This window comes from Ursus americanus, chromosome 1 (genome assembly GCF_024610735.1).
Source record: "Ursus americanus isolate L20-20 chromosome 1, mUrsAme1.1.p, whole genome shotgun sequence".
Taxonomy (NCBI): domain Eukaryota; kingdom Metazoa; phylum Chordata; class Mammalia; order Carnivora; family Ursidae; genus Ursus; species Ursus americanus.
The window spans coordinates 32,424,640-32,437,557 of NC_142127.1; the positions used below are offsets into that span (position 1 = coordinate 32,424,640).

Genomic DNA, 12,918 nt, shown 5'->3' on the forward strand with positions numbered 1-12,918 from the left:
GTGGATTACCTACAATGAGGCACAGTTACCAAACGGAGAATTCCATACGTCGCCATACCCTCTTACCTCCCCCCTTTAAAAGCAGCCCCCACCCACTACCTCCCAGCAGACTGCCTCTCTGCTCTCCTGCCCCCCCCACCACCAGGGGTACGCAGTAAACTTCTACCTCCTTCCTTCTGCCTCAGGTGAGTTCTTTCACCACCCGTGCCACCAGCCTCCACCTGATCATGGTCCCACATTTGGAGCCCCCATCCCATTGAGAGACACTCCTTTCATGCACCACACTGCCTAGCGTTTGGCTGAAGACTGCACAGAGGTCTGCTCTCCCGCCTGACACCTGCCCTCAGTCCCCCCACTGAGCTGGTTCACTTCCAGGAATCTCCGCGGCAGAACAGTTACTCTGCCTTAGGGCCAGATTTCTCTTCTGTTGCTTGTTGCTGAGTCCTTTCACTTTCCTCTCCAGCTTTATTTAGCTCCAGTTTTTCCCACTTTTCAGGGAAGTTTGGGTGTAGAGGGCTGAGGAAAGGCTAGCTACTTGTGCAAGGGGATAAAACTATTCTTTCTATATCTCATCTGAATGGTATTACACACAAATTATTAATTACATTTATGCATCGAAAGATTTAATCTCCTCAAAGGCAACAAAGAAGCCCTTTCAACCAATAAGAGATTTTAGCCTAGATTTTGAACTGGAAGCCAGTTAAAACAAAGATTTCTGGAAGGAAAGAGCAGTTCACCTCCTTCCTTGTTCAGGAAAAAGTCACCTGGATGACTCCTCCTAGTTATGCAAATATAAGGCAAACAGGTCTCACTGCCCTGAGAAAGGGTAAGACTAGTCCTCCTTCTCTTTTCTTCTCCTTTTATTTTCTTAAGATTAAGCAAAAGCTGCCTTAACTGGTTTGCCGTGCTAGTGCTAGTCATGAGAGGAGTGGTTAACTTGTACTTGGAGCTTGGGGGTGTTCTGAGAGGAAAGGCATTAGGGAATATGTAGTATATTATCCTGAATTTTAGGTCTGTTTGCACTGCTTGCATTAACCTCAGTATGAGGCTTAGAAGTTATAAAATACATATTTTCACTGTAAACCAAGAATTAATTTTGTAGAAAGCACCAGCACCACTACACTACTCAAAGGTAAATACTAATCTAAACTGGAAAGGAAGAAACCTGCCTGGCCATGTCTTAGGCCTTGAGGAACTAGGCTGGGGAAAGCTCCAAGAGAACAGAGTGAGTGGCTTAAATTCTTCGAACAGGCCTTTGCTCTGGGGTTTTCCGTAAAGATTAGCAATGGGAAAAGGCTCAAGGTAACATGGCTGGCAGGCCTCTCACAGCCTCAAGAATGTTGACCTCCTTCAATGAACACAACATGGTAGTTGGGACCCAGATAATTTTGGTAATAAGATGCTCCGCAACCCCCCTCCCCCCAAAAATGTTCATTTCTCTCCTTTGAATATAGCTATTTCTTAAATAAACCATTCTCTGGTGATACTTTCTCATGTCTAATTTTATGATATAAAATCATACGTTGCTAATGAAGGATTTAAATCCATGATTCCCCTGACGCAACTGGCCATTGAGAGATCACCTGTCAAGATTAAAAAAAACAAAAACAAAGAAGCAAACAAACAAAAACAGATTTCCAGGGCCTACATCAGGCTTACTAGCTTCAAAATTCCAGGGTGGGGCCAGGAAAACTACGCTCCCAGGTTTTATAAAGCGCAGCCTGGGCGGGTCATAACTCACTGCCTAAAAGACAGTTTGGAGCCGCTTAAACAAACTGCAGATCTCTGATATCACTGCAGATCAAAACAGACAAGGGTACATTCCGCTGTATGAAGGGCATCGTGCTTTCCTTCATTGCCCAGTTATCCCTCACGGAGGAAGCAGGGTGAGATCTCGTGGTTGCTCTGGATGACACAGGTCAATCTGGTTAAGGAGCCTGATAATCCAGATGTGGACTGTCTACTTTGTTCCTTCCACAGTCACACATACATTTTTACGTCCACGTTATAGATTTTACAGGTTAAAATACTGATTCATTAACATGGATGTTACCATGTAAGAGTTCTTCAGTACCTTAAAGTTCCCTCATATGATCTATCTTAATTCTGATACAGAAATCTCACCTCTGACTCAAACTTGCATCACAGATTAATCCCTTCTCTTTTACTGGGCAATACTGTGATTTGAAGGAGCCTACTTGGGTATTAATGGAAAGACTTCACGATTGGGGTCTATGAGTGATATTGCAATGAATGTCCTTACCTGGCTTGAAAGGTTCTTGACTTGCTGGGCATGAATGATCTCAGGAGTATCAACCACAGAAGTGAAATTGGCTTTTTCCATTTCTGCTAATTGCTTATACTTAATCTGCAAAGGAACACCCAACACTTGGGTAAATGTTTACAGTGTGCATATTTGTTGATTTCATTTGATTACAAGGTGGTCAATGTTTCTTTTCCAAAAGGATTCATTCATTTGAGACTCAACATATATTTTTTCCTTTTGTGTTTATAGCTTTCTCCGGAAGAGTGAGATTCAGAAAGGTTGAGTCCTAGTTGTTGAAAGACTTACTATGCCCAGGGGCTGGGAAAGGAGTGAGATAATCAACACATAGTAAGGTATAGATTGTTTACATATGTAAGAGCTAGGAGCAAGACAAATAAGCAAAAGACAATGTGGGATGTTAAAAACTACCTTTTAAATTAAGGTGATTTAAGAAAAGAACGAACTTCCAAAATGTTCTAAGCAAGGAATTCTTGGTGCCGAAATGGGGGGGGAGGGTATTGACGAAGAAACAAGACCAGGATGTCCGAATCTGTCCTAGCTTCAAGCTCCCCAACTTCTACCCTTTGCTCTGAATGTCTTCTGTGGCTATAGACTCAGAAACACAGATGGAAAGAAGCCCTGACATAGGGTCTCTGCTCTTTCTATCAGAATGGATTCCATCAGGCAGATATTTAAAAATGCCACTATAGACATGTGACTGTTAATCAACCAAGTAAGATAATAGAAGGACAACACCGTGTCCTTGTAATCACTTTTTCCCCCCTTAGGTTGACATGGAATAGTAACACTGACCTGACTGGCAATATCAGTAGCATTCTTGGCCCTCATGAAGTCGGGAGTTTCATTGGCCATGGCATTCAGGCCTCTTCCTTTGACTTCCAGCTCCAAGTCTCTCTTATATTCTTTCTGTGGTAGCATTAAAAGAAGAGTTACCTAACTTCCACGGCTAGGTAGTCAATGTACAGAGTGACTGGAAAGCCACAGGCTATACCACTTCGGTCGCTCGTGTGCACCTTGGCTATCTCCTGTGGCCAGGTGCAGTGGGGGCCACAGAAACCTGTTTTAGGAAACTGTTCTACTCGTGTCCACAAGTAAGGCTTCCTTTTGAACACTTTTAGCATTCTCCACTTAGAAAAGCAAAGTAAAAAGGACATTTTTAATCTGGTTTGCTGTGTAACTAGTACTGAACTTAGGTGTTAACACTGCAGTGTAGTGTTTGAATTTAAATGAGCACGCCAAATGGACCGTAGTTAATCAGATACCATTAGATAAGTAACAGATTACGACAGCCGCTGGACACAAGCTGTAATACCAGCTCATCGGAAACTGACATATACTTCACTTAACAGTTAATAACCATGTTGGATATGGAATTTGAAAGTCAACCCTCTCTTTCTCTCTCTTCTCTTTTTTCTGTAACTTGGCTAGGGAGGAGAGGACGCTGTGGGCCTACCTCGTTGAGGATTTGAGTGGCGTTCTTTGCCCTTAGCATGTCGGGCGTGTCTTCCATTTCACTGAGACCCTTCCCACGGATGCTCTCCTCTAGATCTTTCCTGTATTCTTTCTATATCACAAAATAAAAGCAACACCACTGACAAGAAAACCTGGATCGTTCCTCTTAGGTGAAGAGCCAAAACAAACAAGCAAACAAAGACAAAGAAAAACCCCTTCCAATTTTAAGTAGTTACAGTTTAGTGATTAAAGATATGATAAAGGCAGCGTTATAAGCTTCATCAGTTAAATTAAATATCAAATAAGAATCTAGACATTAACAGGATGCTAAGGTAAGCACATTTTATTAGGTATTCAAATAAAAAATGCGAAGAATTAACGTGCGTAAGAGACTAACATAATTAAAAAAAAATAAAATGTTGATTACATAAAAAAAAAGACAGAGATTAGGTGGTAATAGCAAACACATGTGAACCCAACTTGAAACCCACAAAAGTTAGATGGTGATGAAAGTGGTAGGAGGAACACACCGACAAGTGTCATTAGTGCAATTATTGGGATCAAGAGGGAAAGCAAAGACCATGTGGGCACTACCTCGCTGGCTATTTTGGTTGCATATTTGACATGTAATAAAGCTGGCGTGACCTCCAGGCCTGTCAGGTTTCTGCCTTTAATGGACTCTTCATACTCTTTCCTATATTCTTTCTAATGTGAGTAGGAGGAAACACAAATTAAAAACAGAATCTTTATTACAACTTATTTCTCAAACCTAGGAAGAAGAAAAAATTACAACATTGTCCTTTCGTGTATGAGCCCTTAACTGGTTTATAGTTTTGTGAAGGTCACACATTTGAAAGGTGTCTGACTGTTCTGGAAATATTTTGTCTACAATAAACAGCCTCAAAGAGACTCAGAATTTGAGAAGCCTTTTTTGGGCTCCTCATTCATATGTCCGACACTGTAACTGGGGCTGCCCGGCCGCCTGCCTTGCAGCAGGGAAGGACAGCGGAAGGACACGTGTGCCGCCGAGACTCTGAACCCACTGTTATCTCTCCTGAGGCAACAAGATTTTAGTTCTGAACTAAAAGTAAGTAAGGGGAAAATAACAACGCAGAGGAAGAAGAGCTTGAAGGCATGAAATGCAAATCTGGCCTTTTCCATAATCAAGACTTATTATTTTTAATCTCTGCATAGATAAGGTGGACAATGAGACACAGAGAAATTCTAAGATTTTGTCCTCCATTGAGAGAGTCACAAGCTCCCCCGTCTCCTCTCCAATCCCAGGACTAGGCTGTCTCATCGGGAGACTTGGAATAAACGCTGGAGTTCCATTTTTATAATTTCTAATTTTGATAGAATTTTAAATTTACAGAAAAGTTGCAAGACTAGCACAAGGAACGTCCACAGCCCCTCACCCAGATTTGCCAACTGTATGAGGCTATGTTACACTTGTGATTGTTTGGCCGTCTACACAACAGAAAGCTCCGCAAAGTGCTACCTCATCAACCCTCTGTCCTTACAGTTGGTGCTATGCCCCATGGGGGAGCCGTAAAAGCCCAAAATAAGTCTGTTTCCCAATGAACACAGACTTCCTAAAATTCAAAATAAGATGCCACTCTTCTCTGTTCGTTAAAAAGGAAAAAACAAATTTTTTTAGGAAAAATGGCATCTTGACATCTGATGTTTTGATAGACATCTTGATCATTATTCTTCTGTTTGGCCTGGGGCTTCCAATTAAGAGCAATCCAAAGCCAATGGTGGGTCTGTGCAGAGGGAACTTTTCATTTATCGAAGAAAAATTCATATTATATTCAATATAATTTGTTTCAGAGTTAAGAATAATTTGCTATGTTCTAATGCTATGAAAATGAGAGTTGAAAGAAAACATACATATTAAGTATTTACCGTTCAGAACATTTAGTGCAAGTGAACCGTAAGATTTCTGAGACAGAAACATTTTAGTGACCACATGATAAAAAGTTCCATCACGGGCACAACTTTTGGATAACAGAAGGCTGGAGACACGTGTGGGCAGAGTTTGTCTTTAACAGCCTGATGGTGTGTTTGTTGTGTGGTGCATTTTGTAGGACTTACCCCACTTTGCATTTGCTGAGACTCTTTGGCAGTGATGTACGTTGGTGTTTCAAAGTCCAGCATGGGCTTTCCTCGCTCCTTTTCATACTTTTCTTTGTATTTCACCTAGTGACGAAAAGCCTTAGATCTCCTCTGGTCAATTCCCAGAGACAAGGGTAGGGACAATCTCTTTTTAATTCATACATGAGTCCACATGGGTGGCAGCTCATTGCCATTCAAAACAGGTTCTTGTGTTTCAGATCTAGTACCTTTTTGCTGTTGCCTGGGAGAAACCACCCTTGCTGTCGGCAAGGCAGAGTCAGGATTTGTGTTCAATTCAAGGAAACAAAAGACTCACTGCAGAAGGATCAGCTGAGAGAAAGGCCAAGACAAGGAAATGCATGGGGCAAGTCCCCCATCAGAGAAGGTCGGCCAAGATCTGATAGGTGTAGATGTGAACACTGTAACCACAGCATCTGCCAATGTTTCCAAGAAATAGCTCCAGTTTTTCTTTCATGAGGACTTTTATCAGAGACCTGGGGTCTCGATACAACTTTCTTTATACGTCAGTACAGTTATTGTACTGGTCATAGGTCATAATTGGTCACTTTTTCAATGCAGCCAATATAAGTTCATATAAAAATGAGAACTAGTTTACATGTCGACTGACTTACTAATAAATCTGACATTCTCAAAAGAGCCCCAGTGCTACTTTACAAACACAATGTCCTCATCACTACAAATACACTGGCCCAATCCAAAGGAGGATGCGGACATGTGATTAGGAGTGGGGGCAGCCCGCAGATATTCGGGAATGGAAAGTCAGAGAGGCAGAGGCCCTTGTTCACACAGCCTCTTCATGCAACGCTCACTCTCAGCATTCTTGCTGAAAATAGAAACCTGGAGGCCTAGGCTCCTTCACAGATGACATGAAGACACTTCTAATCATTTCGCCCTCTCAGTTATGCCCAACAGGGTCCTAAATAATTCTGGATTTGTGATACAGGAAGTCATGTGATAGCAAACTCCTTCTCTGAGTGCTTTCTTTTGAGGATCTTAATTATTTCACAAATTTTCAATTCCTTAAATACCCACAGATACTTCAACGGTGGGTCCAATCGTGTTACTTTTCTGCTCAAAAACCCTCCAAAGGCTGTCACCATTGCAAGGTTTCCTAAGTGGGGGTGCAGACCCATGAGGGCACATTGGGGTTACTGTAAGGGGTTTGTCTCCCTCAGAACATCATCTTTACGTTTCCAGGCCCTGTCAGTGATCTGAATAACACACATTGTGTGTATAGGCACTATTTCTCCAATACACGTTGATGCTGTTATTTATAGCATAAAATTTTGTTTCAAAATGGTGCTAAATTCCAAGCTCCCTTATATCTTTCGACCTTTTCCTCCAGCAACGGTTACTAAAACTATAACTACCATTCTGAGGCGAACTCATGGACATGTTTGACCTTGCAGCTGAATGTGCGTGAGAGAAAAGTCTTGACTGACTTACTATACTCTGTAACTCTGTGGCCTCCTTGAGATGAAGCTGCTCCAGATTATCAGGAATTGTGTGGTAGTGGCCTTTACTCTTCTCATAGTTCTTCTTGTACTGGTACTGAGGGGAAGAGGGCAAGAGACACACAGATGGAAAAGCTGCTCAGCATTTCTGTTTTTCCTCTTTAGGTTAGACATTTACACAGCATCCTCGTCAAGACCAAACTAAGAGCAGCAAACACTAAGTGGGGGGTTACGAAAACACGTCAAAGGTGGAAGACCCACGTCCAGTCCTGCCCAGTTAATACAGACGGTCAACGCTTAGGTTATACGGCGTATTCAAAGGAGGTTTGAAAAGTGAAAAATGAAAGGAACTATTCCAAACCATGATTCGATGTCCTTAGAAGGAGGGAAGTGCTTAATTAGAAAATAAAATGTTTAGTCTAAGAATAAAAGCTTTTTTACATTCTGAGAGGTGTCACAATCCGTGGAGAGTTGACAGACTAGTGTTGTAATTTGGAAGGATGCAGTTACACAAAAGAGCTTTCTAATAAATCTAGTGTCCTGGGAGCAGACAAGGACATGTATGTGAGCTCAGCAAAGGAGTTCAGCTGCACATGCACGAAAGCTGCTGTGTCTGTAGCAAATGACGGAGCTTACAGAACTGGCAAGGTGGCTTGTATTCAGCACATGATTCATTATCAGAGATTCCTTCATGTCAGTCACAGGCTTGTGAAGTTTCTTTAGGTCGGCCTTATATTTCACCTGCATGTGAAGGGGGAAAACGAAATCACATAAATAGGAACTGGAAGACGGTACTAATGGAAGCCATGGTAAGATATCCCATCCAGAAACAAATTCTGGAGATGGTGATGAAAATCCACACATCTCGTTCACAGTAGCTAAAAAGTGGAAACAACTCAAGTGTCCGTCAACAAAAGGAGAAGTAAAATGTGGTGCACACACACAATGGGATAGGACTTGGCCATTAGAAGAAACGCAGTTCTGACAAACGTTATGACATGCATGGACCTTGAGAACATGATGCTAAGCGGAGTAAGCCAGACGAAAAAGGGCAAATATTGTATGATTCCACTTATATAAGATTCTTTCGTAGGCAAATCATAGGGACAGAAAATAGATTACAGAGGTTACCAGAGGCTGGGGGGAGAGAGGAATGGAGTTATGGCTTAATGGTTGTACTGTTTGGGGTGACGGAGATAATGGTTGTAGCTAGACAACACCGTGAATGTAATCAATGCCACTCAACTGTACATTTTATTTATTTACTTATTTTTTTAAGCAATCTCTACACCCGTGGCGCTTGAACTTACAAGGCTGAGATCAACAGTCGTACACTCTTTTGAGCCAGCCAGGTGCCCCCAATCATACAGTTAAAAAATGGCAGTTAAAAATGACAAATTTCATGTTATATATTTTGCCACAATTAAACAAACAAACATACCTCACTTGCGAGATTGTTAGCATCTTTCATGACTTTGTAGAGCTGGCTGTCTTTTGGATTGAATTGCGGTGTTTTGCCCTTCTCTTTGTTGAAATTTTCTCGGTATTTAACCTAATAGCAAATGCAAAATTCCAAATTATTTTCGAACATCACTTAATTCGAAAACTAAGAAATGGAGGAACTATAAATACAGAAGAATGTGTTATATGTAAAGTGATCATATAACTTACTATCTGCATTAGGACGCTTTTAAGAGTAAAGAGCACAACCAATAGTTGCGTTGGGGCAACAGGCAGTCAAGGGTAAGACGGAGAGCTATAGTATTTGCCTTGTTCATTTTATATTATCCAGAAGTAAGAAAGATAATCACCTCTTTTTAATACAGAGCAAAAGTAAGTGGAAAAAAGCTAAAGGCTTCAAGCTACATTCAGTGACCTAATGAATTTGATTTGGAGCTCTGACCCTAGTAACCAGTGAAACCAAAAGCATTTCAGGTCTACTGTAAGGAGTTCAAAGAGGGATTGTATATGGTTCAGAAGAGTGAGACATAAGGAACCTGTTAAATTAGGAGAATTTTTTGTAATTTTAAAATAGTACTTTGGCCAAATCATTTTGATTTTTAAAAACTTAGCAAACAATGGCATAATTTCTGAGTAAAAAAAGAACAGAGTGTGGGGGGGGCAAGGCCTTCAATATGATTTAGGCTAGAAGGAGTGAGACGTTTTATAGTAATGACAAAAATAAGATTAAGTATACTTTTAGGATAAATGAAAGTAAGAATATACAAAGGGCTAACTTCAATTTAAAAAATAAGCATAAATACCAGCTTACTCTACTAATAGCTGTTCCAAATTTTAATACGTTTTTTAAAAAATTTCCAAGGTTGTGCCAACATCAAGGTAAAGACAAAGAAATGATTTTGATGTTGAAATTTTGAAGACTTTGTTATTTTTGAAAATCAAGAGGCTCGCATTTCTAATCCTATGTGAAATCTCAAATGTGGAGAAGGAATCTGGGATTACTTTCTGTGGAAGGTTTTTCTCAGGGTTTGTAACTTCTCAGTGTGGCCCTGGGCCCACGGGGGCTTTCTGATGTGGGGGCCTCCCCCATCCTGACTTCACTGCCCGGCTGATACTTGGGAAGAATACCTCAAAGGCCAAAAGAGAGAGCAAAGGCACAGGGCTGCATCTTGCAATGCCTCTGTGATGGGGCATTTGAAGAAAACTAATGCACTCATCAGGGATGAGGGACTGACACCAGCAAGCCGACATCTCTTTCCATTTTTCTCATCTGCTTTCTTAACTTTGGTCAGGGGACTGACCAAGTTACACTCTTTTCTGTTGATTTTGTGTTGGAACGTGTAGAATGCTATAGAACTTTGTTGAAGGATTTACTTCTGTGCAGGCCCATCCCCTCCGTCTAGAACATGCCACTTGGAGTAGGAAGACAGAGTAGACTTGCTCAATAAATGTGACTGAGTTGAATGAAAGAAAGAGAGTTGTCATGCCTAGGTAAAATGGCTACAGAAGGTGATTTACGGGAAAATTCGACAGAACGAGACATTTCCCCTCAGCACCCTGGATATACCTTGATTACACATCACCCGAAATTGTAATTATTTATCGATGGACGTAAGGACTGATGACATCTGTTCACCCCCCCAGTTCTTAGCCCAGTCATGCGATATATGGATGCTGAATGGAAGAGTAAAGGTGACTGCATCTGGTTGGGTTTTAGAAGTTCGAATTTCATGACTCTTGCCTGTTAAATTCCCACAGATGACTCAAGTATGAATCCCACCCTTGGGATGTAATCTTACTACCGAGGAGAGGTGCCAGTAGGACCTCACAAGCTGATGTTTTTGTTCCATGAAGACTACTAAGCACACAAACATCTAGACACACCCTCATAAATGGAGAAGTGGAGAATGAGAAAGGCCTGGAGATGTTAGAGACAAACCAGAGACAAGGCCCCTGGTAGACTTTTACGATCTAACTTATCGAAGCTCAGCAATGCTGTCAAAGACCCAGATCTCTCTTGTGGCTACTTCTGCCCTTCCATGCTGGGAATCATGTCTTCCTGCAAGGTTTTTCACATGAGAGCTGCCACTCCCCCGTCTGTGTTACCTGGCTGCTCAGCCTGGCTGCCTTCTTGGCCATTTCAATGTCTGGGCGACCGAGCATGCTTAACCCATGGCTGCCTTCCTTGCGGTGCTTGGCTCTGTACTCCACCTGAATCAAAGAAAACCAAGATGGGCAATACATTCTAAGAGGTGGGTGCCTTGAATTGCTTGGTGGCCGTGACCTCTGGGGAACAGGTACATTTTCACCACAGGCTTACCTCACTGGCCTGTTTGGCAGCCTGCGTGGCCTTCTTGATGTCGGGCCGGTCAGCCACCGTGGTGTAATGCAGGTTTTCTTTGGCGTCTTTTTTGTATGCGACCTTCATTTGGAGAGAAAAAAATGTTTACTCACGTGGGAGACATGCTGTCTTTGAAAAAGTCCTCATCAAGCACAAGGAACCGTTTTATTAAAACCAAACCGATTTTTTAAACTACCATATTTTTTAAACTACCAGATAGGAAATTAGGAATACCACTCAATGGAACTAGCCCAATATGCACCAATTTGGGATCCACTGGCTCAACGGGAGCCCTGAGAGTGCGGCCAGGGGAACTTACGTTGCTCTGCTTCTTGGCCACTTCCATAGCGTGCTTCACATCCGGGGGCTCCAGCATGATGGAGTAGTTGGATTTCCCTTTCTCCTTGACGAACTTCTTTTTGTAATTTGTCTAAATAGAGCCAGAATTACTTACATGAGCAGAGGAATCTGGGAAAAGAACTGGTTTACCTGAAGAACTGTGAGATCTCCAGGAAAATCCATGGCTCCCCAGTTTACAATTAGTCCGGAACCTGGATCTCTGATCCATATTCTAGCTCTTCCTTGTCCTTTCTGTCCTGGGACCCAACACTTGACACACATGACAATCTTGGGAGAACTGACTACAAGCAAATTAAACTCTTTCATTTCCCATTTCTAGCTTTAAAAAATATATGGAACCATTTGGGCTCATAAAAATATAATAGCAAGATTATAAATGCATTATTGATAAGGACATAGTGGGCAGGGATTACTGAGTTACAAAGTAGTGATTTTACTTCTCCAAAGTTGCTCAGCAGTTTGGACCCCTGGGTGGCTCAGTCGGTTAAGCATCTGCCTTTGGCTTGGGTCATGATCCCAGGGTCCTGGGATCGAGCCCCGCATTGGGCTGGCTCCCTGCTCAGCGGGGAGCCTGCTTCTCCCTCTCACTCTGCCTGCTGCTCCCCCTGCTTGTGCTCTCTCACTCAAATACATAAATAAAATCTTTAAAATTTTTCAGCAATTTAATGATATGAGAGGCCATTCTTAATCAGCAATGCTTCCTCCTTTTATTAATGCTAAGTTACTAACATATTGAGGATAACGTATCTTCTGGCAAAATGCATGTCTGCCATAGTTGCCATAATAGGAAACCTAATAAATATGAGTCCTCCTTTAAAGCAGAACTGAAAACTCACACATAGGCACTGAGGATGGGAAGGGTGAAGCGACGTACAGGAAAGCACTTATAAGCAACAAGGCAGCTTGCCCTGGGTTTCCCTGGATTCTAAGGCAGAGTGGCGTTGCTGCTGCCAAGAGTCCCGGGGCTGGTCACTTACATCACTGACATTCTTGGTCACTTCCTTGACATGGATGGTGTCCCTGGTCTCTGGCAGTGTTGTGTACGAGCCCTGGGCCAAGTGCTTCTTCACGTAGTCCTTGTACTTGTTCTGAGGGAATCCACAGAGAGCTGGTTAGAGTGTCTGCCTGGGGCATCAGCCCAAGATGGAAGCAGGGCAGATGGTTGCTGGAGGGTTACCTCAGACACCAGCCTGCTGACAGTCTTTGCCAGGAGGATCTGAGGAGTGTCAGGCACAGCATGGCAGGTTCCTCTTTCTTTGACATGCTTCTCTTTGTATTTCAGCTGCAGGGGTGAAAAAAGTATTTTGTTAGCTCCTCTGGGTATCCGGTATATATTTATTCAGTCCCCGAATCACTAGATAGAGCTGGGAAAACAGAATCTTTGACACAGTAGCAACATTAAACTCCATAAAAGATTTGACGTTGGG

At 42.2% G+C, this 12,918-nt stretch overlaps 1 protein-coding gene across 20 annotated transcripts in view; it reads right to left on the bottom strand.

Annotated features, from left to right (window-relative positions):
• Window positions 1-12,918, bottom strand: part of NEB (nebulin) — a 209,813-nt gene that overhangs the window by 20,751 nt on the left and 176,144 nt on the right. For all 20 annotated transcript variants that reach the window (XM_087860771.1, XM_087860769.1, XM_087860763.1 and 17 more), the window contains 13 exons: window positions 12,669-12,773; window positions 12,469-12,579; window positions 11,451-11,561; window positions 11,111-11,212; window positions 10,897-11,001; window positions 8,771-8,881; window positions 7,966-8,070; window positions 7,322-7,426; window positions 5,834-5,938; window positions 4,334-4,444; window positions 3,741-3,851; window positions 3,080-3,193; window positions 2,264-2,368 (listed from right to left, as the gene is read on the bottom strand). In XM_087860771.1, coding sequence (XP_087716897.1) covers window positions 2,264-2,368; window positions 3,080-3,193; window positions 3,741-3,851; window positions 4,334-4,444; window positions 5,834-5,938; window positions 7,322-7,426; window positions 7,966-8,070; window positions 8,771-8,881; window positions 10,897-11,001; window positions 11,111-11,212; window positions 11,451-11,561; window positions 12,469-12,579; window positions 12,669-12,773 — 1,401 coding nt within the window. The remainder of the gene's footprint in view (window positions 1-2,263; window positions 2,369-3,079; window positions 3,194-3,740; window positions 3,852-4,333; window positions 4,445-5,833; window positions 5,939-7,321; window positions 7,427-7,965; window positions 8,071-8,770; window positions 8,882-10,896; window positions 11,002-11,110; window positions 11,213-11,450; window positions 11,562-12,468; window positions 12,580-12,668; window positions 12,774-12,918) is intronic.